General features: G+C 41.8%; 1 protein-coding gene across 1 annotated transcript; it reads right to left on the bottom strand.

Annotated features, from left to right (window-relative positions):
* emc2 (ER membrane protein complex subunit 2) lies at positions 1-24,866 on the bottom strand. The gene is made up of 11 exons (XM_076736445.1): positions 24,800-24,866; positions 23,032-23,145; positions 19,132-19,196; positions 18,093-18,178; positions 16,347-16,404; positions 11,730-11,815; positions 11,370-11,429; positions 7,854-7,935; positions 7,505-7,615; positions 5,668-5,772; positions 1-617 (listed from the first exon to the last, which is right to left on the bottom strand). The coding sequence occupies exons 1-11, from the start codon at positions 24,837-24,839 to the stop codon at positions 531-533; spliced, it is 894 nt and encodes a 297-aa protein (XP_076592560.1). The 5' UTR covers positions 24,840-24,866; the 3' UTR covers positions 1-530.
* Positions 24,867-25,850: the final 984 nt, after the last annotated feature.

Here is a 25,850-nt window from a genome sequence, read left to right as displayed (position 1 = left end):
AAAAACAAACAAGTTTTATTAGATAAAGATGTTTCATTTACAGATAGTATGGGAACAGTTGAGGACGTCAGTGCAGACAGGTGGTATCTCCACATTGTCTTTATAAATAGCATTTACTGTACAGCTTGTCATCTGTCCTGGTCAGAGTAATAGCCTTGATGTGGATGTGCTAATTAGTGATATTAGTTCAAGGTGAAACTAAAAGACAGCATGAGATGGGAGGGACAGTATGATGCAGTCTGGGGTGTTGGGTACTCCAACTTACTTGTTTAAGTAAGTTGGAGTATTTGGAATTTGCTGTTGAGTTTCCAGATGGGTGGGGGAATCTTTGCGTTTGAGGGAAACCATGTCTTACATTGTCCATGTCAAGTTCAATCAATTACAGAACCAAACTTGAAGAGATAAAGAGAGAGAAAATAAATCAGTTGAAGATTTGGTTCTGATCACATTGGAAGGCTATTTGAGCTGCCATGTGCTCCAAGTGGCTGTGTGTGAACAGACGGGACGAGGGAAGGCGTGGACGAGGGCATCTAGGACATGGTGATCTGCATGGACTCCAGCATCTCCTCCACCGCCTTCATGGAGCATTTGTTCTCCTTGGTCCCAAGACCAGCCAGCTGCAGGTCAGAGAGGGAAGGTGAAAACGCAGAAAGATACAGAGTGGGACAGAGAGAGAAAGAATGAGAGGAGGGGAAAAGAGATCATTAGATCTGCCAACAAAAGACATGGAGAACCAAACACACCTGAACACAGCAAAAACACTGCAGTTTGCAAAGCTAGAAGAATTGGTGCCATTTTAGTCCTCTGTGTGTGATCTGAGACAGGATGCCCACATGATTAGTCCACTTCCATGGCCTCTAGTACAGGAGTACATAACACTCCGCTCTAATTTCTGCACTGTGTCCAAAGGGATTCACAGGAAGTGCCGCAAATTATAATCTACAGGCACATCCAGGATTACTCATGCACGCACATACAGACACACTTTTTTTCTGCCAATTAAGCTTTGAAACAGAAAAGGCAACCCCCTCAAAAAAAAGAACAGAGAGAGAGATATAATAGTCAGTCGAATTACACCATATTAATAGACAGTCTTTGTGTTGTTTTCAACTGAGTATACGTCAAAAAGGATTAGCAAATGATCACATTCTGTTTTATTGATGTTTTCACATTGTCCCAACTTTTTGGGAATTGGGGACATACAGTGATACATAAAATGAAGTTAGATGAAATATATTTCCTGTAAATGAACAAAGCCGAACATCGACAGCTGTGCTGGCAGCTCTGTACTTAGACACAGCGGTGCTTTGAGCTAACAGCTAACATCTGTCACATGTTAAGCAGACACAATGTTTACCATGTTCACCACCTTAGTTTAGCATGTTAGCCTGCTAACATTTGCTGATTAGCACCAAATACAAAAGTACAGCTGTGGATATTATTAATTTTGCAGGTATTTAGTTATTAACGAAAATATTTGAGGAATTAATATTTTAAACTGATGATGGCGCAAGATGAACAGTCAGAGTCAGTAAGGTTATTACAGTTCATCCTGAGGGGGACATGAATATCTTTGCCAAATTTGGAACATTTACTCTAAAAATAACAAATATCTTATACTACGATAAAATCTAGGAGACTAACAATGGTGTTCAAAATGTGCAAATTAAAGCCTCTGCAATTTCGAAAACCAGAAGTCAAATTCCCAGGACTGTCTGCAGCGGATCGATCATCATCTAAAAATCTGTTGCTGTGTATCAGCACTGCAGATGTCAGCAACAACTACAACAAAGCTGAACAGCAAAGGACAAGCAGGAGGCAACAGCATTACAGAGTTCTTTCAATTAAATCAGTGTGAAAACACCATTACCCTGAATCAAATACAGGCAGGGGGTACGGTTTCAAAGCGCCTCTGGACAGAGCACATTCTGCATGTCCTCCATGGTGAGAAATGAACCCCATGAGCACATGTGCACACTTGATCAGACAGAGGCACACACACCCATTGAAAACACAATTTCAAAACTTGAAACACACATTGGCTGGCAGAGGAAATGTGCACCTTGTGCCCTCACACACACTCCCTCCTCTACATTCTATTTGTGGAGTAACAGAAAAACACTCAACCCATTGCTGAACATAATGCAATGCTTTTAATGCTGTGAGGCATATATTCATTGAATCTTTGGCCCTGCTCAGACGTCTTCAATCAGTAACTAACTGTAGCCTAAACCTTGCCTATACTGTATTTCCATGGCAAAAGTTTTTTCCTTCCTCATTTGCCAAACTCTAACTTAGAGAGGGCAGTTGGCTAAGGTGTGCAATTGGCTGCGTAATTTCCAAGTGTGACTCATTCTTCTAGATTTAGGGTGTGTGTGTGTGTGTGTGTGTGTGTGTGTGTGTGTGTGTGTGGTTGCTATAATGATCAGTGCATTTCATTGCCTTGCTGCCTAATGCGCCATTACCCCGGGCCCGGTAGTCAATTATCTCCTCAGCCTGAGGTGAGACCACCACATTAACTCCTGCCCTATTCTACAACGGTAGGAGCAGACCAGACAGCTCCACATCTATTTAGAGCATCTGATAATAGAGTCATGACGCAGTGGGAGCCTGTGGTCCGTGACAGAGGAGCTAATGAGAGAATCTGTTTAGAGAGTTAGGGCAGGAGGGCAGGCCATGTAGTGCTGCTTTGAAGCCCCCTGCACCTACAACTCACACATCTCAAGATCATGTATGTCAACCGACCTCAAAGAGGTAATTACTTTTTCTGTTTTGGCCCCAGTCAGTAGTGACCTCTCACTGACGTCTGCTCCCACTTGCACTCACCTGCCCACCTTTTTCTCCCACTGAGGTATGACAATCACCAGGTACCAGAGCGTAATAAAAGCAGACGACTGACACGATCAACACTTTAAAGGGGTCATCAATCAGCAAGCACAAGCCCACAGCAGCCTGCAGCTGTCAGACGGAGGCCCACACCACCGCTCCCTTTTAAAGATCTCAGAAATCATTTGACTGAGGGGTGGGGGGTCAAAATAAAAGACACAGAGCTTACACCTACTCATTTACCTTGTCTCACACAGCAACCACAAAAACATCTACCTGCACATGTGTGCGTGGCGCCAGGCTTGCATACACCGACTGTACGTACAAACTCACAGCCGAGTTGAAATCCCAGCGCAACCTCACTATTGCCAGCCAACTTTACAAGAGGTTACAGAGCAGGGCAGAAACAGGGGGGGCGGGGTGACGCTCACATCATGTTCCCTGGAGGACAAAGGTGTGACTGACTGAGCTGTCTCATTATCGTCACCAGGGGGTCAAAACCACATGTAGTCAAAACTTAAACAGTTGTGCTTTGTCAACAGGCTTCTAAGAGTAGCGGAAGTGTTTCAGTCTGTCATTGTAACAACTCAGCTGAAACCATTTTGCTCTGGGTCACGACAGCATGTCTTCCTGTTATATTGATGCCCATATCAGCTTCCTGAGACTTCAGTCTTGTCAGTCTCATTTCAATATGTCAACTATAAATATGTTGTCTGTGCCCATTGAGCCGTTAGTACAGAGAATCTACTAAACTGTATCGTCATGTGTAAGACAGTGTTTGGATAGCAAATTGCTATCTATTTGATTCATTACAGCCAACATCACCAAACACAGATGTGTGTTCCCTGTCTGTGGGTAAACCCTCTCCCACACCTCCTTGGCAATAAAGAAAATATTTAAGCAAGGAAAACATGTGCTCCACTACTGGCTATGCTACTGTCTCAAAGTACTGTTATAATGGGTCTATTTCAAAGCTTGCTTGATGTACTGACGTACTGCCTGCAAATTCTGCCAACACTGGATTAATGGATAATGGATTGATAACCAGTTTGAAATATGAATATATAATTCTGTGTAATTAGTGTAATGTGATGACAGAAAAGAGGGTTAATTTAGAGACCGACAGGATTTTTGGCAGGAACTAGAGGACTGTTGTTTCACCGTGCTCTTCTACTCAACCGCAGTTGTCCTATCAGAGCCTGACACCCCAGATCCGTCATTTATTTTCTTCAGATATTTGAACGCTGCCTTGTTCCCTCGAAATATTATTTTCTTTTCTCATACTTTGTCCCTCTCCTCCTTTTGGGCCTCTGACTTATGTGTAAAAGTTAGCAGTTTGAGATATTCATCTTGTCCCCTGCCGGGATCAAAGCCTCTCTAAGACAGTGAGGTGAGGTCAGCAAGAGCACTGATCAAAGTGGAGTTAGTGTGGACTTGACATTAATCGAGACATCTCATTGAGTAATTTTGTTGACCAAACCACCTCTACATTTTTCTGTTTATCAAGGAGATTTATGTCTGCGTACATGTTAAGTGTTAACCTAAACAAAACAGGCTGCACCCCTTCAGGTATGACACTTCATTCCACTTGAACTCAAACCTGAAGGAACAAGTTAAAGCTTAGAGCTCTTCCATGACATTTCTACACACACGAGCTCCAAAAGAGCACAGCTGCGCTCTCTGACATTACTCACATGCACACATTTTCCAATAGAGCCCTCATACTTGTCTGTGTGCTTAATATGTGAAATGTGTCTATGAGTGTGGTGAGACGAGGTCTTTAGAGGCTCAGCGGGGAGTCTCTCTCAACAGGACCCACAGAGGCTGAGCGAGGAACCACTTATTACATGTTTAACTGTTCATGCCCAAATAAGCAACACATATGGCACATATGGCAAAATACATTTCTTTAAAATGTGCTTTTATTCTTGGGTTGCCATGACAATGGGATAAACGATTTTAGTGATACCATCTGAACAGCTCCTCACTTTTTCCCCCTCCTTGCTTTAGGATATGCGAGCATGCATGCAAACACATGCACTTCCATTCTTAATCTCCCTTGTTTGCCTGCTGTCTTACTCTCTCAAATGAACACCAATGGGTCCATTGGCGCCCAGAAATCAGATTTAATTTTAGTGACGCCTATCTCAGTAGATCTGTCAATTTAATGTTAAATGCATAACGAGTTAAGAAATTCTGCAACTGAAGAAATAACATTCAAATCTATAATTAGACTTGTGAATTTGCTGGGGACCTCCTACATTTAGTTCAAAAGGCACTTGAGGCTCACTGAACTTCACTTTGAAAATCACAGAAGGAGCCGATCCTCTGCTACAGTCTAGCGTGATTGTCGTCCTTAGAGAATCAGCTTGTGGCTCAGTGAGAAGCTCATCTACAAAGCCAGAGTGTGGAATAAAGTCTTAGCAGACGCTGTGGCCTTAAATCAACACATTAACAGTAAACGCACCCAGACACACACCAAAAGACACTGGGGCTGTTATTAAAACACTGCAAGGAAAACACATCCTTCAGGGCTGCTGTACATTCAGAGGTCATTTGGTGGTGGAGAATGCTTTTCACATACTATGCAAATGAGGGGATTTCTGGATGTCTGAAAATTGTGTGCAAATACTCCATGAAAGCTAAAATACAACAGAAGAGTCATAAGATAATATGAACAATGGTTTTCACTGTCTAGCAGGATGAAGGTGGATGTGGGATAAGCGAAGATGTTTTTGATAGAAGACAGAGGCTCCAAAGACATGGAGGCGAGACAGGAGCAATGACAAGAATGAAACAGATATCAAGATCAAGACCAATGAAAATCCATATGTGACTCACCTTATAGGCTCTATTTATTTGAGTGGCAGCCCAAGCAGCGTACTTCATATTGTCCTTCTTCACCTTGGCACTTACTTTTGGACTGGCAGCGATGTGACTTGCAGACTAGAGGGAAAAAAATTAGAAAGGAAGAAGCAGCAAAGGAGAGAACAGGGGAAGGGGTGTTCTTATATCAAAACTTGGTGAAACGGCAATAAAAGCGTAATTGAGATGAATGTGCAACCACTCTTACCATCTACCACTCCACTAGTCATTGTGGCAGAATGAAGAGAAAAAACAGACCTTGGCCTGATGACACAGGAGAAATCATTTATGGGGAGGAAAAAGTGAGTGCTTTAATGCTTCATACGTAAATTGTCACTTAACGGGGCCTAATTTCTCCAACACCATCGATTCTCGGCGATGAAAGGACCTTGCATGTCTTCAAAAAAAAAAAGAAAAGAAAAAAAGAGCGGCGCGCAGTGAGAGGAGCGCTGTGTGAATCACGGTTTCTGCCTGCCCCGACAGCTCCCCTCCGAACCACAAATCCCGTGTCTTTCCCATGTTCATGCCATCATCTCCACAAAGCAAACCCCAGAGGGCTTACCCTGCCTGCACTTCAAAGCTCTCCCTACCAGTGCGCTGAAACTTTAACTACACACCAATCAACCTGGCCCTGTTTTTTCTATCAAATGGTTTGGCTTCTGTATTTTTTAGTAAGCATTTTCTTTACTTCTTCCATTTTTTTTTTAACTCAAGAAAAACCTTAATTTAGATTATGTCAAGCCAAACAGGCTATCCCCGAATAACAGTGTGCACTGTTATAGAGGGGAATCCCCACGCAAATGTTGTGAGTAACAAACCCACAACCCACCTGTGGTCAGTGCGACCAGGTCCTCTGTCGAACTGACTCAGCCAGTGTGAGACGGTGAAAGTTTCCTGCCCTTTCACTGAACCTCCTGCACCTGTCAAGATCTGGACCACCGAGACTAGTTGACGATCTGCAAGACACACTCTTAAGACAGATGTGTGACTGATTCGGAATAAACTCCCACCTGAAGAATCCATTAAGGACCCAAGTGTCATTGGATGACTTGTCAGGAAGCCGTGCAGGGCCTGCTCTGTCTCCAGACGAACGTGAGAGTTAACAGAAGTGTTTGGCTGTGCCCTGCTCCTCCTGTACTCCGCACCTCAGGGCGCTTTCAGAGGTGCTATGAGGTGTTTGGACTACCTGAAGACTCCCAGTGCAGCACAGAGGAAAACACTGGGGTTCTCTGTCTTAGACCTGCTTCCCCTCGCCACATTTTATTCCTTGCTCCACTTCGTTTGTGTTCTTATGTCAAGTCTCACTTGCACATGATGCATTGGCACTTGCAGACAACATCCTGTTTAAAGGAATATGTAGATGAAAGAGCTGTTGGCTCAAGACTACAATCAAACTGGCACCTGGTTGGATAATTTGCCAGTGACAAAATGCTTGCAGCAGTTGTGCTGCTCTCCCTCTTGCTCTTTTCCTTTTCACTCCGTGACTACTTTATTTATTCAAGTCATAAACATAAAAAACGTCTCACCAAAGGGGTATTATTACTAAAATAAAGAGCTCCAGAGGGGCAGACTTTTCCGATGCTGGAGTTCACCGTCTGAGTCAGCAGTGAGTTGACCTGTCTGAGAGCCCCTTCTTTGCTCCCCCCAAAAACACACTTACACACACAGACTCACAGTACAGTCTTGCTTGACACACTCAGTGGCCAGCCTCAACCTTGACAAACCGCAGAGTTACAAAAAAGGTTCTACTGTTTTTGTTTTTTCTTTCTCTCCCTTTCTCTCCCACATTCTCTTCATGCAAAACAGTACTCACCATGTACAGACCAAACAATGCCCTCATGTTTCGGTTGTTCAGCCTCAGCGCCTGGGCAAAATACTTTCTGGACAGCTCCAGGTTTTCCAGCCCCCCCTGTGTGTACTTCACCTGTATGAGGAAGCATTAAACACGATCAAATAAGCTGTGCTAAAAGGCAGCTCGAGCAATGACAGCATGACATCTGAATAAGCAATACATGACAACCAAGTGTAAACACATCTCCTTTCATGAGCCTATATCCCCAATGACGTTAAGTGCGTGTCGGTGTCTCTCCGTGTTACAGAGAGGCACGTTTATTCCAGTTTGCCCCCCATGCTTGATGATGGACGTCCAGGCGGGTACCTACCTCAGCGTATTGCTCACAGTACAAGTGATTGTGTGGATTGGTCATCATCAGCTCCTCCAGACAAAACGCAGCTTTTCCATAGCTGTGGAAATGACAAGGAAAACAGTAACCCGATTGATACAGCTGTGAATGTGTCATCCTTTAGCTTGCTCAACTGTGAAGTGCTACGTCTATGCCCAATAAATTTACAGGTATAAATCTGAATTGAGAACTACAAGGGGCATTGGTGAGTTTACATGAGACAAAATGATAGCCTACGCTGAAAAGATCTGTAAAGGTCCACCACATGAGTTTAAGCGTATTTACAGGTTTACGGTCAAGGTTATCCAGTCCAGACAGCTGGCAAAGGTAAAAGCCTATCTTGTGTGGTGGTTCTTCCTCCTTTGGGGACACTGAGTGAGGATCAATCTTGAGTCAGTCTGTGTGTTTTTTCAGCCTTTAATGTGTAGTTAACTACCTTCCTGAGGTCAGCACTACAGTAAGAGCTGGCACACTGTGCCTATACTCAGATGAGATCACTTCTCAGCAGCAGACTGCTGAGCTGTTGACCTCACACTAATCTGCTGCCACTCCACTTCTAATACACAGTTTCCCCTTCACAGACCCAGGCCAAGACGAGCTAAGATACAGTATATCATTGAACACAAAGCCATAAAACGTCTGTGTACCTAAGAAAATAGAAGCCAACACACACAGAGCGAGGCAGAAGCAGTAGGAGCAACAGAAAATGGGGCTACACTGGCTGTTTATCAGTACATCCAAACAAAAGCGCATGTCCAAGCTTTCACTTCTAAGTAATGTTGGTTTTTCATTTTCCTGTCCAAGATTTAACATGTTTCTGAATGAATCCTATCATTCAAAAGAAAAAGAAAAAGATTGCTGTTTGCATTAACAGGCTTCGACACTGTGATAGATGAGGAGCAATTTCACTGCTAAGATGCAGAGGTTTTTTGCGGGAACCAAATGTTGCCCGCCACAACATGAAGAAGTCTATTTTAAGTCCGCCACGGTAACTAGCTGAAAGATCAACAGCATAGGAGGAAAAGAAAGGTGGGGACAGAGAAAGAGAGAAATAAACAGGGGGAAGGGGTTGAGTAGAGGGGGAGATCAGAGGGCTTGGAAGGTTGGGGGCTGCTTACAATTACCACTTCCTCTCCATAAAGACTTTCAGATGTGTTCATGCAGTGGCCGTGGCCTGCTCCATCAGCCATCGACCAGAATCTTGTACCAGAGCCAGACTCTTACCTCTTCTACTCTTCCTCTAAGCCATCTAACCTCACCATCACGGAGCTACTCTCCTAAGCCCACTCCTTACCACAGTGTTCGAGTAAGGTTGTAGCCACCATCGTGCGCAAGACTGTAAGAATCGTATTTGTTTCTTTTGGAGGTTAGTAAAACCATCAGCAGTGGCTCTCCCCCCATTTTAATACCACACTCTGCCTGCATATAAGACAGAAATGGGTTCAGACTGTGCAAAGTATGTTTGAAAAAATGATTACTATTTATCCTGTAATTCTGGATGACCAGTCCAATTTTGTTGAACAGTCTCATAAGCTGGGTCAGACTCAGAGCCAACGGCAGATTCCGACAGAGGCTCCATGCAATACTTACAAACAGACAAAATAATCTCCTGTCCAACACTGCTGGCATTAGGATTGTTTTAACTGTGTCGACTCAGAGACTATTAATTATGTTTTTAATGTGTTAACATTGATGGCTGTGGCGACCCAAACAATGGCAGCGCAGAGACACACTGCTTTGTTTATTTTTAGCTCCATGGGTGTTACGCAGTGAAGGGAGGAGAGTTTATTTCTCTACATCACCCTCTGTTTTCTCTGGCTGGAGGGGGGGGAGAAAAGTGCCACCACCTTCTCCTGGGAATTTCACAGCAAGTGCTCTCACTCTCTGGCCCCTGCTCTGTCCCTCTGGAAAAGAGTGGCGATAATGCCGGGTTATCCGGAAGAGGAGGAGGAGGGGAAACAGGGAGTTTGTAACCCAAAATAAAGAAAACAAAGAAAAGAAATTGACACGCCTGTAGATAAGGGGCTGTGGGAGAGAATGGTGTGATATTAGAAGTGTTGGGATAAGCTGGGAGATAATCCGCTCACCCCTGGATTTCCTCTGGCTACTACAGCAATAAAGCCTCCCAGACAAAAGCATGAAATATCCAATAAGTAGCCTTCTCACCGCGCTACACATTCCAGCTGCCACTGCCCTCGTACCAGAGCAACCAAACAACGTCAGCGTATCCACACACACACACACACACACACACACACACACACACACACACACACACACACACACACACACACAAAAACCACAGTTCAACTACAGACACTGCTTCACTAACTTCTGAGCCCCAGACAATTAAGGATGGATAAAAGGCGACACAAACAAAATTATTTTTTTTCTTACACTGCTGCCTGTCTGGCAATTCTCCTTGGCAACTGAGATATCAGTGGGAGGCCAGGGAGTCTGTCTGCTCTCGTATGTAGGAGAGGAGGCTTAAGGCCGAAATCCTATTAAACAACTCTTATGTGACGAACATGGACAGGGCTTCATTCAGACCCCTGGCTGAGTTAGGCATCTCACCGCCTTCCATTGTGGCCATCCAACGGCCCTCTGGAGATCAAGCCATCAGTCTGATGAGAAGCCCTGTTAAACTGACAGATACACCTCCAACATATGGCGGCCTTACTGGAAACAGATTACGGATTTCTAAGGCACTTTTATATGACAAACATCTGTCATTAAAGGAAGAGTACCAACTACGCTTCACACACATTCCCTTCGTACATGGTGCTGTACAGGATGACTGGGCCTATGCCTGTTCATTTTTTATCTTTTTGCGCTTACGATACATGAATTCACATTCACAGCAGTTGTCTTGGTGAAGTTCAACATGGTGATGCCCACTTGTTTTAACGGATCTGAGGAAAAGTACTTGCTTCCTTTTTTTGGCTAAACTGTTTCTTACGTAAAGGCCGTGTCGAGTTTAAACACTGGTGAATATATTGCTGAGCCCTTCTTTATCCCACCATTTACCATTTCTACTTTGTCTTGGTTGCTTTTCAAAGTTGCCATTTTGAAATCTATGCTCCTCAATACTCATTAGATAATCTTTGCAGAGCTTATTTTATCCTCTGTGTAAAATTTACCCATGAGAGCTGATGAAAATGTCTCGCTTCAACTGTCTATTGGCTTAATTGGGTTGTAAGTGCAAAAGCGGGTGACAACATTACCACAAATGATGTGGTACATAATGGAGGAAATTACGCTGTCTGCCTAGCAGCACTCCTGAGTTGAAGTATTAATACAAGAAGGTGACCTTTGTTTATGGTGACGAACAACTTTTCAGGCAACATTCAAAATTGTCACTATTGTGTTAAATGCTATTAGGAAATAAAAAAGGAAGAGTAAATGTCCTTGAGACTTTCGCCTAACTGATTTTGTGTATAAAAATGAGCTGTTACTAAGATCATAATGCTGCATTAATTATAAAAATGTATTTACTCATGTTCGTTGATATAGAGCTCTGACAACTCATGCCACGCTTCCTGGTCACCAACAAACCTGTAAGCACAAAATGACAAATTCTACATCAAGTCATAACAATAGTTTTAAAACAGGGAATACATTTGTAATACAGTGAAGTAAAAATACAAAGTATTACCTGTTACAATAACAATAATTACAGTCATCCAACTATCAAGTTAGGAGAAAGAGATTGCTCGCATTATATGTACAAGTTGTGCCAGCTCAACTGAAAGCAAACTGGGTTTGTAATTAAAATAAAAGCCAGGGGAGCTGGGGGTGTAAGGGGGGGGGGGGGGGGGGGGGGCTGACCCTCTCCCCCCTTGGTGAAACACTCACTGCTCCAGATACTCATTGAGCTCCCGGATGGCTTCAGTGCTCTTCCCCTGGGCCTTCAGTATGGAGATCTTGCGCTTCCTCGCTGCCTGTAGAGCAGAGAGTAAACAGGATTAGGAACTCAGCCCCTCAAGTGTTTGTTGGAAGGGGGGTGAGAGGATGAGTGAGTGTAAGAGATGTGTGTTTAAGTGTGCACATTAGCGTCTTTTCAGTGCACCACAATCCATACTGAATCATTTCTATAAGATGAATCAGCATTTGCATTACAGCAACAGCCACAAAAATAAAAGCACAAAAGGCACAAACAAGTTAACTTTGTCACATTTATTCGTACTATTATTGGGAAATTTAAACAAATACAAGCCTACGGAGACATAATTGGAGATAGTTAATGGCCATGTCCAACAGGAGATGGACACACACATTATGAGTCAATGTTTTGGAGTTGGAATGAGCTCAGCGGCTGAGATAAAGTGATGAGTCATTCCCTAACCAAGTGGGGAAAATGGCACACTCCCCCAAACCCCATCGCCTGTCTTCCTGACGACACAGCACGCATCTAGCGCTGCACCAGCCCAACTTACATCAGCTGAAAATTGCTTTCCGCTCCATTTTGATGTTGAACTAACCTTAAGGTGGATTAGATTCTCATCAATCTGAATTAGAAAACATTACTCCTGCTGCTCTGAACTTCTCTGCTCCAAATGTCTTACTCCCGGCAACCCTCCTCCTCCTCCTCCTTCTTTTAGTAGTAAGTGAAAACCGTAACAGGAGGCTGCCGCTCCATTAGAAGTGCACTGCCTTGTCACAGCCTATTTTATTTATGGACTAGCACTTGATTGAGTGGGGCTTCTTCTCCTGCATTCATAACCAAAGCAATTGACGGCTACATATGAGTCATGTCTTGGGGGCTGTAAATTTGGGCCTTTTTTGACACTAGCATCACAAGAAATCCACTATCTGTCAAGTTGGACTGGGACCTGCAGAGACACTACAGCCTCAACTGCAAAGCAAAATTTTAGCCCCTTGGAGGAAAAAAAGCATGCAGGCAAAAACAAAGAACAACTATAACATCAACAGTAAGGATATCTACCTACACCACAATGCATCGTATTCCCAAACACACTGATCGCATCTGTAGAAGTGTGTATTTTTAGAATCAGGGTGGTCTAAAAACAACTTGGGAGAAAATTAATTATGTTTTGAAGCTATCAAGCAACAAGGAGCAGTGAAAGGTCAACCAATGTCCTCCGACTATGAAACAGATCACACCACTTTACGTCCAGTGCATTCCATCAGAACTTGATGCTATGTGAGATTCAGGAATTTATACTCACTTCAGACTAAATTACAAGCATGTGGGATCTTTCCTCATCCAATACCAAAAAAGGGAAGCAGAAAAAAATTAAACAAACACTGCAGTGATGTTGAATGTGGATTTTTGCACTTGTGCGCTCTCCACATCACCACAGCCACCTCTCCTTTTTCCCAGCTTTTTTTTTTTTTCTTTCCCTGATAAAGAACTACTTGGGGCTCAAAGGAACATATGGAAGTTGGTAGCCCAGAGAGTCACACAGCACTTTATTAAAAGGGACGCAATTCCAAACCACTGCCCTTTTGCCTCCTTTCTTTAACTAATGATCCAGAAAAATCTGGCAGTGGGTCTGATCCATCTGTTGTCATGATTCTTTTTAATTAGTGCTCTGAGGAGATCTTAGGAGTGAGAACTGGATTATTTGGATCAACCCTGGCTCATTGCTGTGACCTACCGCAACCTTCTTTTATAATACAAAACATCACAGCAAGGGTGGCACACCTAGCACACTGGATGGAGGAAAACAAAGAAAAGAGAAAGAGCAAAAGACAAGTTCAGACATATACTAATGTTTTATGATGTTGTTTAAGGTTTGTTTACAAATGTACATAGCAGCAATGGAGACGTTTTTAATTTTCAGTTATAATTAGTTACAAAACAAAATGTTATTTTTGATCTGAATGTCAAACTATTGCATTACGTTTGTTAATATACTTCATATTTATCAGTCAAGAAAATTCTGAATTGGGGCTTTAAATTTTACAAGACTTGACCGACACAAATATAAAGTCATCCTACAATGAATCTGAGTGCATATGACAGTAGGTCAACCTCAGGAGTAGTCTGTGACCTCAGTGGCTTTTTTTTTTTTTTTTTAATAAATAGTAGCATTTTATACTGAACACTTCACTGAGGCAACTCCATGTTGATAAAATAATAAATTGGTACATCTTTGTTGCTGATGTTGTGGGGAGCATCTAAAATACTCACAAGAAGAAATAGAAAGGTGGAAAGAAATCCATTTATAGATGCAGACAAGAATTTTGCCAGATCATTGCTGTAGGTATTGGAACATAGCAAGCAATGGAAGGGCTAAGAGTTTGAAACATTTTTTGGACACCGCCATGGCAAAAAAACCTTGAGCAATTTTTGTTGATTCAACAATTTTGGTTAATGGGTACCACATCTATTCCACAGCCTGTAATTACAACAGCTCAGTTTCCAATCTCTGCTTCGCATGCTGGGATGCCTCGCAAGTCTTCTTTGTGGTCGCCAATTTTCCGCCATTTCTCTGGCCCATCCCCTGCCTGATTCTCAAGAGTATGTTGGAGAACATGTCGGGAGGAGATAGCCCTCACTCGAAGACAGGTGACCTGAACGACGTCATCATATTATCGCTCCATCCTCTGCCATTACACCCAAGTCATTCAGGACAAGGATTGTGGGAAAAAGGTTTGAGGATTAACATCCCAGGGACAGAGGACCTATTGGTCTGTTTTGTTCCATTCCCGGCCCCAAGTTTGACTGACAGCCTACACTCGCTTGGGTGGCAATGTTCAGCACGCAGAGACCAGGAAACCGACCAGTCCCTTTCCGAGGATGTCCCTGGAATCCCCAGAAGATCTGTGCCATGTCGGGGAGGAGCCCTGGGATTCACTGAAATTACAACTCCCATTGTCCAAACAGAGGATAAATGCGAAGCAATTTGCTGCAGATTATGACAATTACTTAAACATAAATTTGCTGGAGCAACACCCATTTTGTATATGAAAATGACAGTGTAACAAGCAAATAACGAGATTTGTGGCTTTTACTTCTATCTTGCGTTGGACAGCTTGACTGGGACAAAATCTTTTCAGAATGTTAACTACAACCATCCCAGTATGTTTTTCTTGTCAGACATGGCATGGATCAAGCCATGAGCATAACTGAGGAAAGTCGACTGTTTTTGCCATTTTGTTTCTAGTGACATCAGATATATCTTTTAGGCAACATCAGCCTACTTTGATAGTGTCCATACTGGACAAAAAGCTCAAACAGGTTAAAAAACAAATTGTTATTGTACTTCAGCCCTTCCACACTACATTTCAACCACAAATGCATTTTCACAACTCCTGCACACTTTGTTGTGAAATTTGGCCTATTCCTTGCCTTAAAAAGATTAAAAAGTGTGCACGACCGCTTTTTTAAATTTAAATATAACTGAGGGGAGCTGCCCACGAAAACAGTCCCATCCCTTGTTTTAAAAGCTGACTTGCCAATCTGACTTGCAAACTTCCAACAGCAACAAAAGCGTAAAATAAACAGAGAGGGTCTTGACAAACTGAAGATGGGAGTGAGACGCAGTGCGGGGCAGCAGCTGTGGCTCAATAAGGAGGCTATTCCTTGATGCCACGGCGACAGCAGGTGAGGCGCATCAGAGCAAGGTAAGGGTTATTAGTACTTCAGTGATGTTTTTAGTTGTTTAAAGCAGATAACTGATGATAAAACCAATGAGGAATCGCATGGCATCCAAAACGCAAATGTCTATGCTGTGTCTGCAGCACTGAGAGAAAATGTTTAATACATCTAAAGGGATCCATATGTCAGCATGGCACAGGAGACATGTCTTTGGGGTGAGAGGTATAGCCAAAATAAATAAGGTCATGGTTTCTTTTGAAAACCCTTTAAAAGATTTATTTTCTTGCATGGCCACATGTCCTTATGGAAACAATTAACAGCAGGTACATTATGTTTTGGGTTGGTGGTGTGGGATTGGCAGAACACTGGCTAGACATGCTTCTGCAAGTCATTTCACAGAGATGAATAGTAAATTGAGAAGAAAAGATAGCAGGGATATAGCTTCAGAGAAGGTTATTCAGGGCTCTTCTGTATCAACTGCACAGCACACAGACTTTGCACCTGAAGCCAGTAGCCAGAAATGGAGAGGGTGGGACAGGAGCTCAGCCCTGCTCACTCAGGGTGGGGGTCTAAAAGGTCCAGTAAATCACCATCTTCAAAGACCAGACCTTTATTTACGCTTTACTTCCACCAAACATGTCTGCCACTGACTAAAACCATGAATCATCCCCCACCCACCCAGCCCCCTCCTTTAAACACTTTTCAGTTGTGTGGGTGATAGGCTGATCAGCACTGTGGTTGAGGTCAGAGGCCAAGCGGAGTTTAACTTAGCAAACTCACACTGCTAACACCAAAGTGCCTCAGCAAATTTAAAGCCCTCCAAAAAGCTGAGACCACAAAGTGAAGCGAAGTAGAACGCTAAGCAGAGGGATTTTCCCCTTTCTCTCCCTGCTTCTCAGTCTTACCGTATTGGTGGGGTCGTCTTGGAGAATGGCATCGTAGTCCTTGTTGGCCTCTTCGTACCTCGGGAGAGAAAAGAAAAGAATACAAATTTGTTTTTAAACCAATCCCAGTCCCCAGTCGAGTAAAATTAGGTAGTGGGGAAATCAAGCAGAGTTCAAGGTAATCAAGTTTCTGTATACAGCGTGGCAGGTTCCTATGATTACACTGAGGCTGTACAGAAATCAGTTGTGATATAAAGGAAGAAATAAACACTCATTTAAGTTTAGGTTGCTGGTCACACAGTCGACATTGTGAAAGGCTTATATCACTTCACAATGAGTCATGAAATCAATACAAACAAAGCACACTGTTTTGAAGATTGTATTTTCATTTGATTGTATCCAGTTTGATTCACCTTTAAACAAAATTAAATTGCTGCTTTTGCATCCATCCAGATCCACAGCACGCTTGTTGGTTCAATTGTCTGTCTCTTGGCCCATACATGTTACCACAATACACACATATGACCCTGATAAGCAACAATATCCGGCACAGCGCGCCTCAAACTGTTGGACAGAGCCCACATGATTCTGTTTAAAGGGGAAATTTATGAGCTGTAAATATCAAATCATATAGTAAAGAAATGTGGGAAGAGGAGGCATGTGCACTTCACCTGTCATGTCAAATCAGGCGCTGAAGGATGATTTTAGAAGTTTTTTTCTATTAGGGGCAATCTGCAACGCTGACGTTTTAGCAGCCAAAGGCGGGGATCAGTGATCACAAACTGTCCCGCCCACAGCCTGCAACAGACAGAAGCAACTCTGGTTCCCATTAGCACTGAGAAGCCCCACTTCCAGCGCTGCTGCTTCCCTCACATTCACTTTATTACTCAGCCACACTTTGGGAGATTTCAGATGGCACCAGGCGAGCACTCACAAGCCACTTTGATTTGCTTTATTTATTTAGGAACCAAGTGTGTGTGTGTGTGTGTGGAGGGGAAGGGCCTTGCTGTTTGAAGCCATGTCATTCAAGTGTAGCTCTGTCTGCTGCCAATTAGATCCCAGTGTGCCGTTTATTTAATCTGACAGTGCCGAAGCAATCACTCTCAATTATCACATAAACTCTGACATAACCGATAAACCAGCAATGGTGATCCGGGTGGGGAATGAGAGCAAGGTAGTAAACAGACTGAATTACCCCCACTTCAGCTCAGTATGGGCTAAAATACTCCCTGTTTATCTTTTCTGTTCCATTCTGCAGATTCAAAAACAAAATTTATCACTGAGATTGACATTGTGGTGACATGTCAATATTTACAGGGGTTAAGACATTACTTTGCCCCAGGCGGGAAAGAAAGCATGAACATATGGAGGGCAAAGAGAGAGAAAAATACAGAGAGATGGGGAGTAACAAAATAAGGCAACTACAGAGGAATAGAAACCAGAGAAGATTGAGGGACCCCCAGAATAACAGTGGAATCCAACCACTTCCTTCCCGGGAATCCCTAACTCAGGCTAAAGGGCCACAGGACTACCCAGCGCAGAACCTTTCCTCTCTCTGCTCCCCTTTTCTCCAAAGGAATGTTGGGTGATCCAACATAAACACATCTTACCCCACACACATAGTGTACTCACACACACCCAGACCATTGTACCACTTTGGATATGCTAAGGTTCTCGCATCCAAGTCGCCCAAAGTACCATGTAAATCAGTGAGGCTGTGCTTGTTTTTGTTTTTTCTTTTGCCTCCTCTGTGACTCCAGTGCTTACCTTTCCAAAGCTTCCAGCCTCATGCCCGATAATCGCTTGACTCTGTGGCTATCTGAAAACTGCTTCTCCAGTTCCTGTAGACAGGTCTGCAAGGATGTGGGCAGAGGAGAGAGACCAATTATAGTTGGCTTTAACTAAACTTTATGTTACACTCCTGCTCTCACACACATACCTCCACAGACACAAACCACCTGTCTTGAGAATGTCAGTTTTGGCCTGTGTTTCAGCAAAACAAACTTAATACAATGATATAAAAACAGGCTGTTAAAGGTGAGTTTCACAGTCTTAGATGTGAGAGTCTGCTGTTACTACTGTATGTTACCCATTTAGGCAACCATGCTTGCTACCATTAAAAAGGAGAGCGAGGATACTCTCTGCCACTTCCTCTTCTACACAGAGCTTGACTTTGATCACGCAGTCATGAAAGAGGTGGGGAACGGTTACAATCACTTTCAACACTAGTTTGAAAGAGATGAAAAACTCTGCAGTGTGACCTGAATCCTTTGCACTATCTCTCAGTTAAAGTCTGTTAGCGGGGCTGAAAGGATAGCCAACATGACTGAGTTCTGCCTTTTCTGTACTCAATGAGTCATTCTTTTTGCCAAGGAGCTGTTTCATTCATACTAATAGGAGTTGAACCATTTCAATTACCATGAGCTCTTATCTTTTTTTTTTTTAATCCCATGCAGATTTGACCATTTTCAGAGCAATGAATAGTTCAACGTTAACTCAGAACCATCACATTAAGCTTCAGGATGGCAAATAAATCCTTAGGGAAAAAGCAGTTGAACTCCATAAATGATAGCCAACTTCAGCGAACGCTTGAAGCATGCCTCTCCGCTCATTTGCTACACCCTCTAATTCCAACTCTCAGCAAATTGTTTTTCCAAAGTACAGAGAGAGTAATACCATTTGGCCAAATAAAAATCAGATTTTCACATTTGGCAGAGGGGGTGCTGCAAAGTAGGAATGGCTGTGAGAGAGTGAGCGATGGCTTTTGAAGCTCTTGGGTGTGTGAGGAAGAGCGGTAAAAACTTACCAGAGCCAAGTCATCTCGACTGCAGTCCAGCGCTGCGATCATCACCTGCTCATAAATAATCCATACTGGGCAGAAGAGACAGACACAGAAGACTGTTAACGCCCTTTCCATTCCACTGTCGGTGTGTAACATGAAAAATGGTATATTAAACTGTACACTTGACGTCCCAACTTAGAGAGTGTCCCCAACATCTGCACATCATGTTTTTTACTCACACAAACAAGCTTCCATGATGTGAATCAACGGCTTAAGACTCCAAAAAACGTTTCCATTTCATTTAATATGTAATGCTACATTTACTATCCTCTGTATGGAATACATGGAAGATAATGTTGCTTGTTGGAAACCAAATACTAATTCAAGGCTTGGACAGCGCTACAATAATAGCAATAATAATAAACGCAGGAACATTTCAAGTAAACGCCCTTATGTGAGGCTTTGCAGTCATGTTATTAATTTTCCCACAGTGAGTTGGAAATAAATTACTAATTAAATTTCAGTTATAATGTTACATTGGAGGAAATTAAGTGTAACATAACAAAGGTGTTACATTTGTTATAACCATCTCTCCATTTCAAACTGAAGCTGAATCTGAACTATGTAAAAAAAAAAAAAAAAAAAAAAAAGAAAATTAGCCTACACCCCCCCAACCACAATTAATTTTCCTCATTATTAGACGTCTTCCTCACATTTTGCACTAGAAAAACTGAGAAATGGAAAAGGTGATCTTTGAAAGTACAGGAGGAAAAAGGGATAGAGTCACATGTTGGGCACTTAAATGAGAGCAAAGCTACTTTTTATTTGGGGGCGTTGTGAACAGTTAAAGACTGCTGATGCGCTGTGAAACCAAAGTAGCTGAACTAACATTTCCGTACATGCCACGCTGTTTCTCATGCCTCGCTCTGTGCAGTGTGACAGCTAACATAAAATATGTATTTTAAAATGAACTCAGTATAAAATTTGATCAGTGAGTCATGTTGAAGTATTATTAATATGTTTGCGTAAAGGTTCTAGTTATCCTGACTCTTTTCAACACTTGAAAAGAGTTATTAATGAATGTTTACAGTGAATTACTTTTGGAAAGTGATTACATTTCAAAGACGTGGAATCCTCCAACAGTCACTTCTTAAAAAATAAACTTCTGCAGCTTGCGTACACTAAAGACTAAGGGCTAATATCTTGCTACTGTGACATAAGAATGTGATACTGATGTTCACATTATGTTGTAGAGTGGTTGTGCTTGGTCATACAGACAATTGCACCAATCTCAGACATCTCTGTTTTGTCCACTTTCTACTCCATGATGCTGAGCTCCTTTTGTGTAGAGACCCTATGGTTGAATACTGGCAATGCGTTTTTTTTCCATACATAAAAAAACAATCTCACGCAAGTGTGAAAAGTTCAGCACAGTTTCATTGATGTACATGTAGAGAAAGGCATGTCATTAACAGACAAAATCATTCCTTTAACATGTTTCACGTGGTGGTTAGCTATAAAAAAAATTACTTTTTTTTATTATTATTTTTCCATCCAGTCAACTGTAACATTATAACATGCTGGCTACAACAGCCAATTAATGGAATTAATATATGTTAGACAGACAGCTCTGACAAGCTCTTACATTCAGCTCTTACATTCGGCCAAATGAACACCCCTTGTTAATTGAAAGGAATAATAAAATTCAACTCCACCCAAAAAGCGTCAGGTTATGCCAAAACAAACAAATGCCTCTAGTTTTTCTTGACTTTAATGATTCCAACTCTTGTTTTGATAATTGCCATCTCATTTCACAGCCAATTTAAGAGCTGGTTTCAATAAAACCATGGCATGTTAAGTGTTTATCCGCCTCTTTTGAGGATTGTATGAATCATAATGACGAGGGGAAAAGGGAGAGTTTTATGGGGTAATGCAGCAGGACAGTACTGTTGTAAAAGAAACCACGATCTTTGAGATGTTTAAGGTGGGTAAAACTCTGTGGCAAAAATATTGAAGAATCAACAGCCTTAGATAAAGAAGCCTTTATGAATCCAAGAGGGGAAACTCTGGTGTTAGCATACTGTACTCTATGCTCCACAAGGAAATGGACTGTGTTTAGAGGTGTAGAGGGGCGACATATATGTCACAGGTGCTACAAAAAAATCAGTCTGTGTGATAAATAAAATTACCACAGTAGCACCCATGTGATATAGCTGAGCAATGCATGTGTGAGACAGTCTGAAACAGCGTTAAAACACTTGTCTGGACGGAGATTGAACATATTAGTGTGGACACTGTAACGGGTGTTTTGTGAGATGAGGGTTTATGTGCTTTACGGTGTCTGTGGTGAATCAATTCTGCAGCGCTATTCCACTTGGTAGTTGCTGTCTATTGTGCACTTCAAAAAATCATGTTCCAGGCTGCCTGTGGTCCATGGATCCAACACCAATTACCACAGTTTCTGTGGACCGGCAGCCATATTGGTATAGGGAAGATGCGTCTCCCAATGCATGTTTGAAGTCTATCGAGGGGGGAGGTCTGACCACAATTAAAATCATAACTCCCTGAATTACAACTAAGTATATTCTTTTTCTTCCCGCATGTTAACCTGCTGCTATGACATGATTTTAGAAATAAATGAACTTAAATAAAAAGACATCATTACAACAAACATGAAAGTTAAAAGGTTGAGTAAATTTCTCGCAGGATTCGCAACTGTGTTTTTATATCTATTGTGAAATATTCACATTCTGGTCATTTCCATTTTAAGTCACAAATTACGTCAAAAAAAAAAAAAATGTATCTCCAGTGTATCAGCAGGGATGTGCAGAGTTGCAGTTTAACAGTTACACATTCTGATAACCAAATCTTAGTTTTGTACTACTGAAAATAAATGACTTGGAGGACAGGAGAGGTAAAAATGTATGTATATAATGGGAAATGGAAAAAGGATTTCCCTTTGTAAACTTTTAATGAGGAATAGCAGCTCTTGTTCTGTTGCTTTTGCAGGAAGACTTCACAAAAACATTCAAGGAGACAACCCTTAAATAATGAGTCCTCATATATACTCATACTTATTCTCATACTACAAGTCTGTGGCCTGAGTTACAAAACTTTCAATCTCTGTAGCGCCAGAGCTATGTGTAAAAAAAAGTTAACATACAGACCTGATGCTTACTAATGCACCTTTCATGCCATCAAAATCTTAACTGTGTCCCTCCTTACAGTATGTTTGGAATACAGTCATGTTTCAAAGTTATTTTCTGCTTTCACAGATATACTACTTGTTGATTTTTTGTGAAATTGTCTAATCAGTACTCAGTCAGCAATCAGTATTTTACTTTTCACCCTCAAATCTCCTAAATATGTGTTAAATGCAAGCAATCTTGTATTACTGGATTTGGCTTTTCAATCATGACTGTCTCTATCTGAGTTTTCCACATCACAGGAAACTTAAGGCCCTGTTCAGAAACGTATCCAAAAGAAAAATATATACCAGAAAACAGAGCCAAGAAAATAAAACCTAGACAGCAGAAAATCACCCACTTGGATCGATCATTACTCACACAGTTGTATGGTCAGTTACAGATGGACATTCAGCGGGTTTCAACAATACAAAGCAGTACATCAGTACATTAAACCTCTGAACAGACCTGCAGACTATACTTATCTCTTACTTCTATATAATGATTAGAGAGCAGCAACAAGGACATTGTGGCAAGCTGTCCATTGTGTTATCACTAAAAAAGCAATGTGTTTTCCCTGGTAAAGTGAGTTTGTCATAATATCTACAATTTTCTACACTTCAGTATGTTTACATAGTTTTTAATGTTAATGTCAGTGAGGAGTTGACCAACTCCTCAGTGTGTATAATTGCTAAAATGTTCTCTGGAATGATCTAAAATTACATATTGACACACTTACTGTCATCTCCCAGTTTAGATGCATGTTCACTGATGAGCTCTTCACCGACATCCACAATTTGTTCACTGTTTCTGGAATTATCTTCTCTCCATTTACGCAGCTTGTCTCTCATCTCTGTGAAGGAAGTGGTGAAACCATATGGACAGCTGTGATCTGTATCAACACGTTTTCATCATAATGTACTCAAGCCTGGTCCTTTAACTCAGGGACCATGTAATGCACAGTGTGGATTGACATTGCGAGAAGCAAAACACATGAAGCTTCATTTTAATGTGCAATAACAGTTAACGTTTGTCAAATATTTTCCGTCACCTGAAATGACGCGTGTGGTTGCACTGAAGTTACTGGAGCTTATCACACAACCCCAATGCATTAGGGTAGATAGACGGAGACTCCCAACTGAGTTCGCTCACGGACGCGTAGCCCCAGGTGGTTTAGACGATCTATCCCGCCGGATTATATTTCACGTTAGGTGATTGGTAACATACTAGTATAAGTATTATAGGAAAGGGTTGTGATCATTATTAGTCCTATCATTTGTTGATATTATTGTTACCAGTGATGGGCAAAGATACAGATAAAAGTATTTCAAAACACTAATGCAAAATACCCAGCACTGTAACTGTTAGAAATAGATACAGTTACTGCTGTGCATCTTGTAGCCTTATTTTCTAACCGTTTCATAATTACTTTACCATAATTTCTAGCTGTTTCATAAATGCACAGTTAATGTTGTGCACTTATAGGCTGTTTTAATGCTGGGTACTTCGCATTGTATTTGGGAATACTTTTAGATGTATCTTTGCCCATCCCTGATTACTAGGCCTACAACAACAACAACAACTACTACTACTACTACTACAACTACTACCACAGATACTGAACGAAGGATACAGTACATCGTACTACCAAACCAGAGGCATGGCGAACTCAAGAGTATCTGTGATGTGACGTTAACTGACCGGAAACGGAAAGAGGATTTATCCACCACTTGTTAAAACGTAACGACAAAGTCAATTCATAGGCTAATGGTCATACTGTAGGTGTATTTGAAACAATATGTCACTAATTATATGTCAAATACACTTGTACGTAACAAAAAACTAACATAAAAAAAGATAACTAGCTCCGTTATATGTCGGTGGGCTCGATAGTCTGGCTAGCGGGAGAGTGCCGACCGGGGATAGTCCCGCGTTGGGGTAGACAATCAGGGAATCTGCATTAGTCCTAACAATGGCATTATCAGAGAAGTAAGTACAACTTCTAACCATTATAGTTATGTTTGCGTTGTCAGTGACGTTAACGGTACGCTCGACAGTACATAAATAGACACCGACATGACTGTACTATTATTTTTGTGTTCTACGTTTGCAAAACCAGAAATATTTTGCGACGTCGCTAACGTTATAGCTAACGTTACCGTTCGCTGATGCCTTGTCTTGCCATGACTGACGTCCACATGCTACAGGCGCTAGGTGGTGAAAATACACATACGTCGCGTATTGCTTTCTATGAAACACTACTTTAACACAAATGATGACTATTAAGCTGCTGTGGATGTACTGCAACGGTTTAGCCGAACCCGATACGTTAGCTAACCATGCTAACTAGCCATAGCTATCTCCGTTACACGCTGACTTGTTAGCCCGTATTTTCAGTCTTGGAGAACAACGACTGTCCCCAATGGTCTCGCACAAGAAAAGCACAAAGAAAAGACCGTATGTCTTGAATAAAACATGTCTCGATGACACTTTATCTCTAATCTTACCTTCCCAACCCACATCGTACATTTCTGATACCGACGCCATCTTTTCTCTTTTGACAACATACGCCGTGCTCACGTCACGAACTTGCAAGCTGTGGGCGTGCCTGACAGTAATAATAATAATAATAATAATAATAATAATAATAATAATAATAATAATAATAATATGCTGTAATAAGAATAACTGTTGGTGAACATGGTGTCTTGTTTTCAAAAGTTATGAGATGCAATATGATTGATATGACTTTACAAAACTTACATATTTATATGAACAGAATCACTTCATGTTTTGCCCATTACCTGCATTCAGGTTGACTTCATTGGTCATTTTGACTTCAAGCCCAAATTGCACATGCTGGCCTTGGCACAGGGCATGTGTGATTCCAGTATACTGTCAACCTACATTTGCATACCCACTGATCTGTTCAGCAGTCAGCAGCACGCAGCATGATGGTTAGCAGGCTACAGCAGACATTTACAATCCAGATGATGCCATTCTCATGCTCCATTTCCATTTTTATATAATTTGCCTACTAAGTATTAGGTAGGACAGTCGGCTGAGCCTAGAATCAGTTTCTTCCGAAAACATGAAATGTGCTTTCCAAGCACATCTACCATTTATCCTGATTCCCCTCAGGAGCCTCTGTGAATCTCATCCCCTCCCTGTGTATGCTAGCTTACACACTTCTCTCTTACCACATTACACACTTGTTGATGTGGGCTCAGCACAAACTTGCTTACAGAGACATTTCAGGGATCTGATGTCATATCCAGTGCGGCTGGCTGCATATACCCTACTGTTATGCATACTTTGTTGATGTTCTGTTGTAAAGGACAACAAGGAGATTTTTTTTTTCAAAAGGACACTGATATTGTAAAACAGCCTAGCATCATCAGCAATGGGCAAGTGCACAAGGGAACGATGAAATGTCATCATCTCTGTCAGGGATACAAATAATAACACTGTGTACAGTTTAAGTTACGTTCAGCTTTGGCGATCTGTGCACTTGTAATTTTCAAGTCTGCACATGGCAGTCAGTTGATATGTGGTTGG

Source organism: Chaetodon auriga, chromosome 8 (assembly GCF_051107435.1).
Source record: "Chaetodon auriga isolate fChaAug3 chromosome 8, fChaAug3.hap1, whole genome shotgun sequence".
Taxonomy (NCBI): domain Eukaryota; kingdom Metazoa; phylum Chordata; class Actinopteri; order Chaetodontiformes; family Chaetodontidae; genus Chaetodon; species Chaetodon auriga.
Note: the sequence above shows the minus strand (reverse complement) of the source record. Positions and strands in the feature narration are given on the sequence as shown.

Bases quoted from the DNA above. Each gene is read 5' to 3' on its own strand.
- emc2 (XM_076736445.1), bottom strand. From the start codon at position 24,839: ATGGCGTCGGTATCAGAAATGTACGATGTGGGTTGGGAAG. The intron at 19,197-23,031 runs GTAAGTGTGTCA...TCTTCTGCCCAG, and splicing joins ATCTAAACTGGGAGATGACA to TATGGATTATTTATGAGCAG. The intron at 7,616-7,853 runs GTAGGTACCCGC...TTCCTCATACAG, and splicing joins ACTGTGAGCAATACGCTGAG to GTGAAGTACACACAGGGGGG.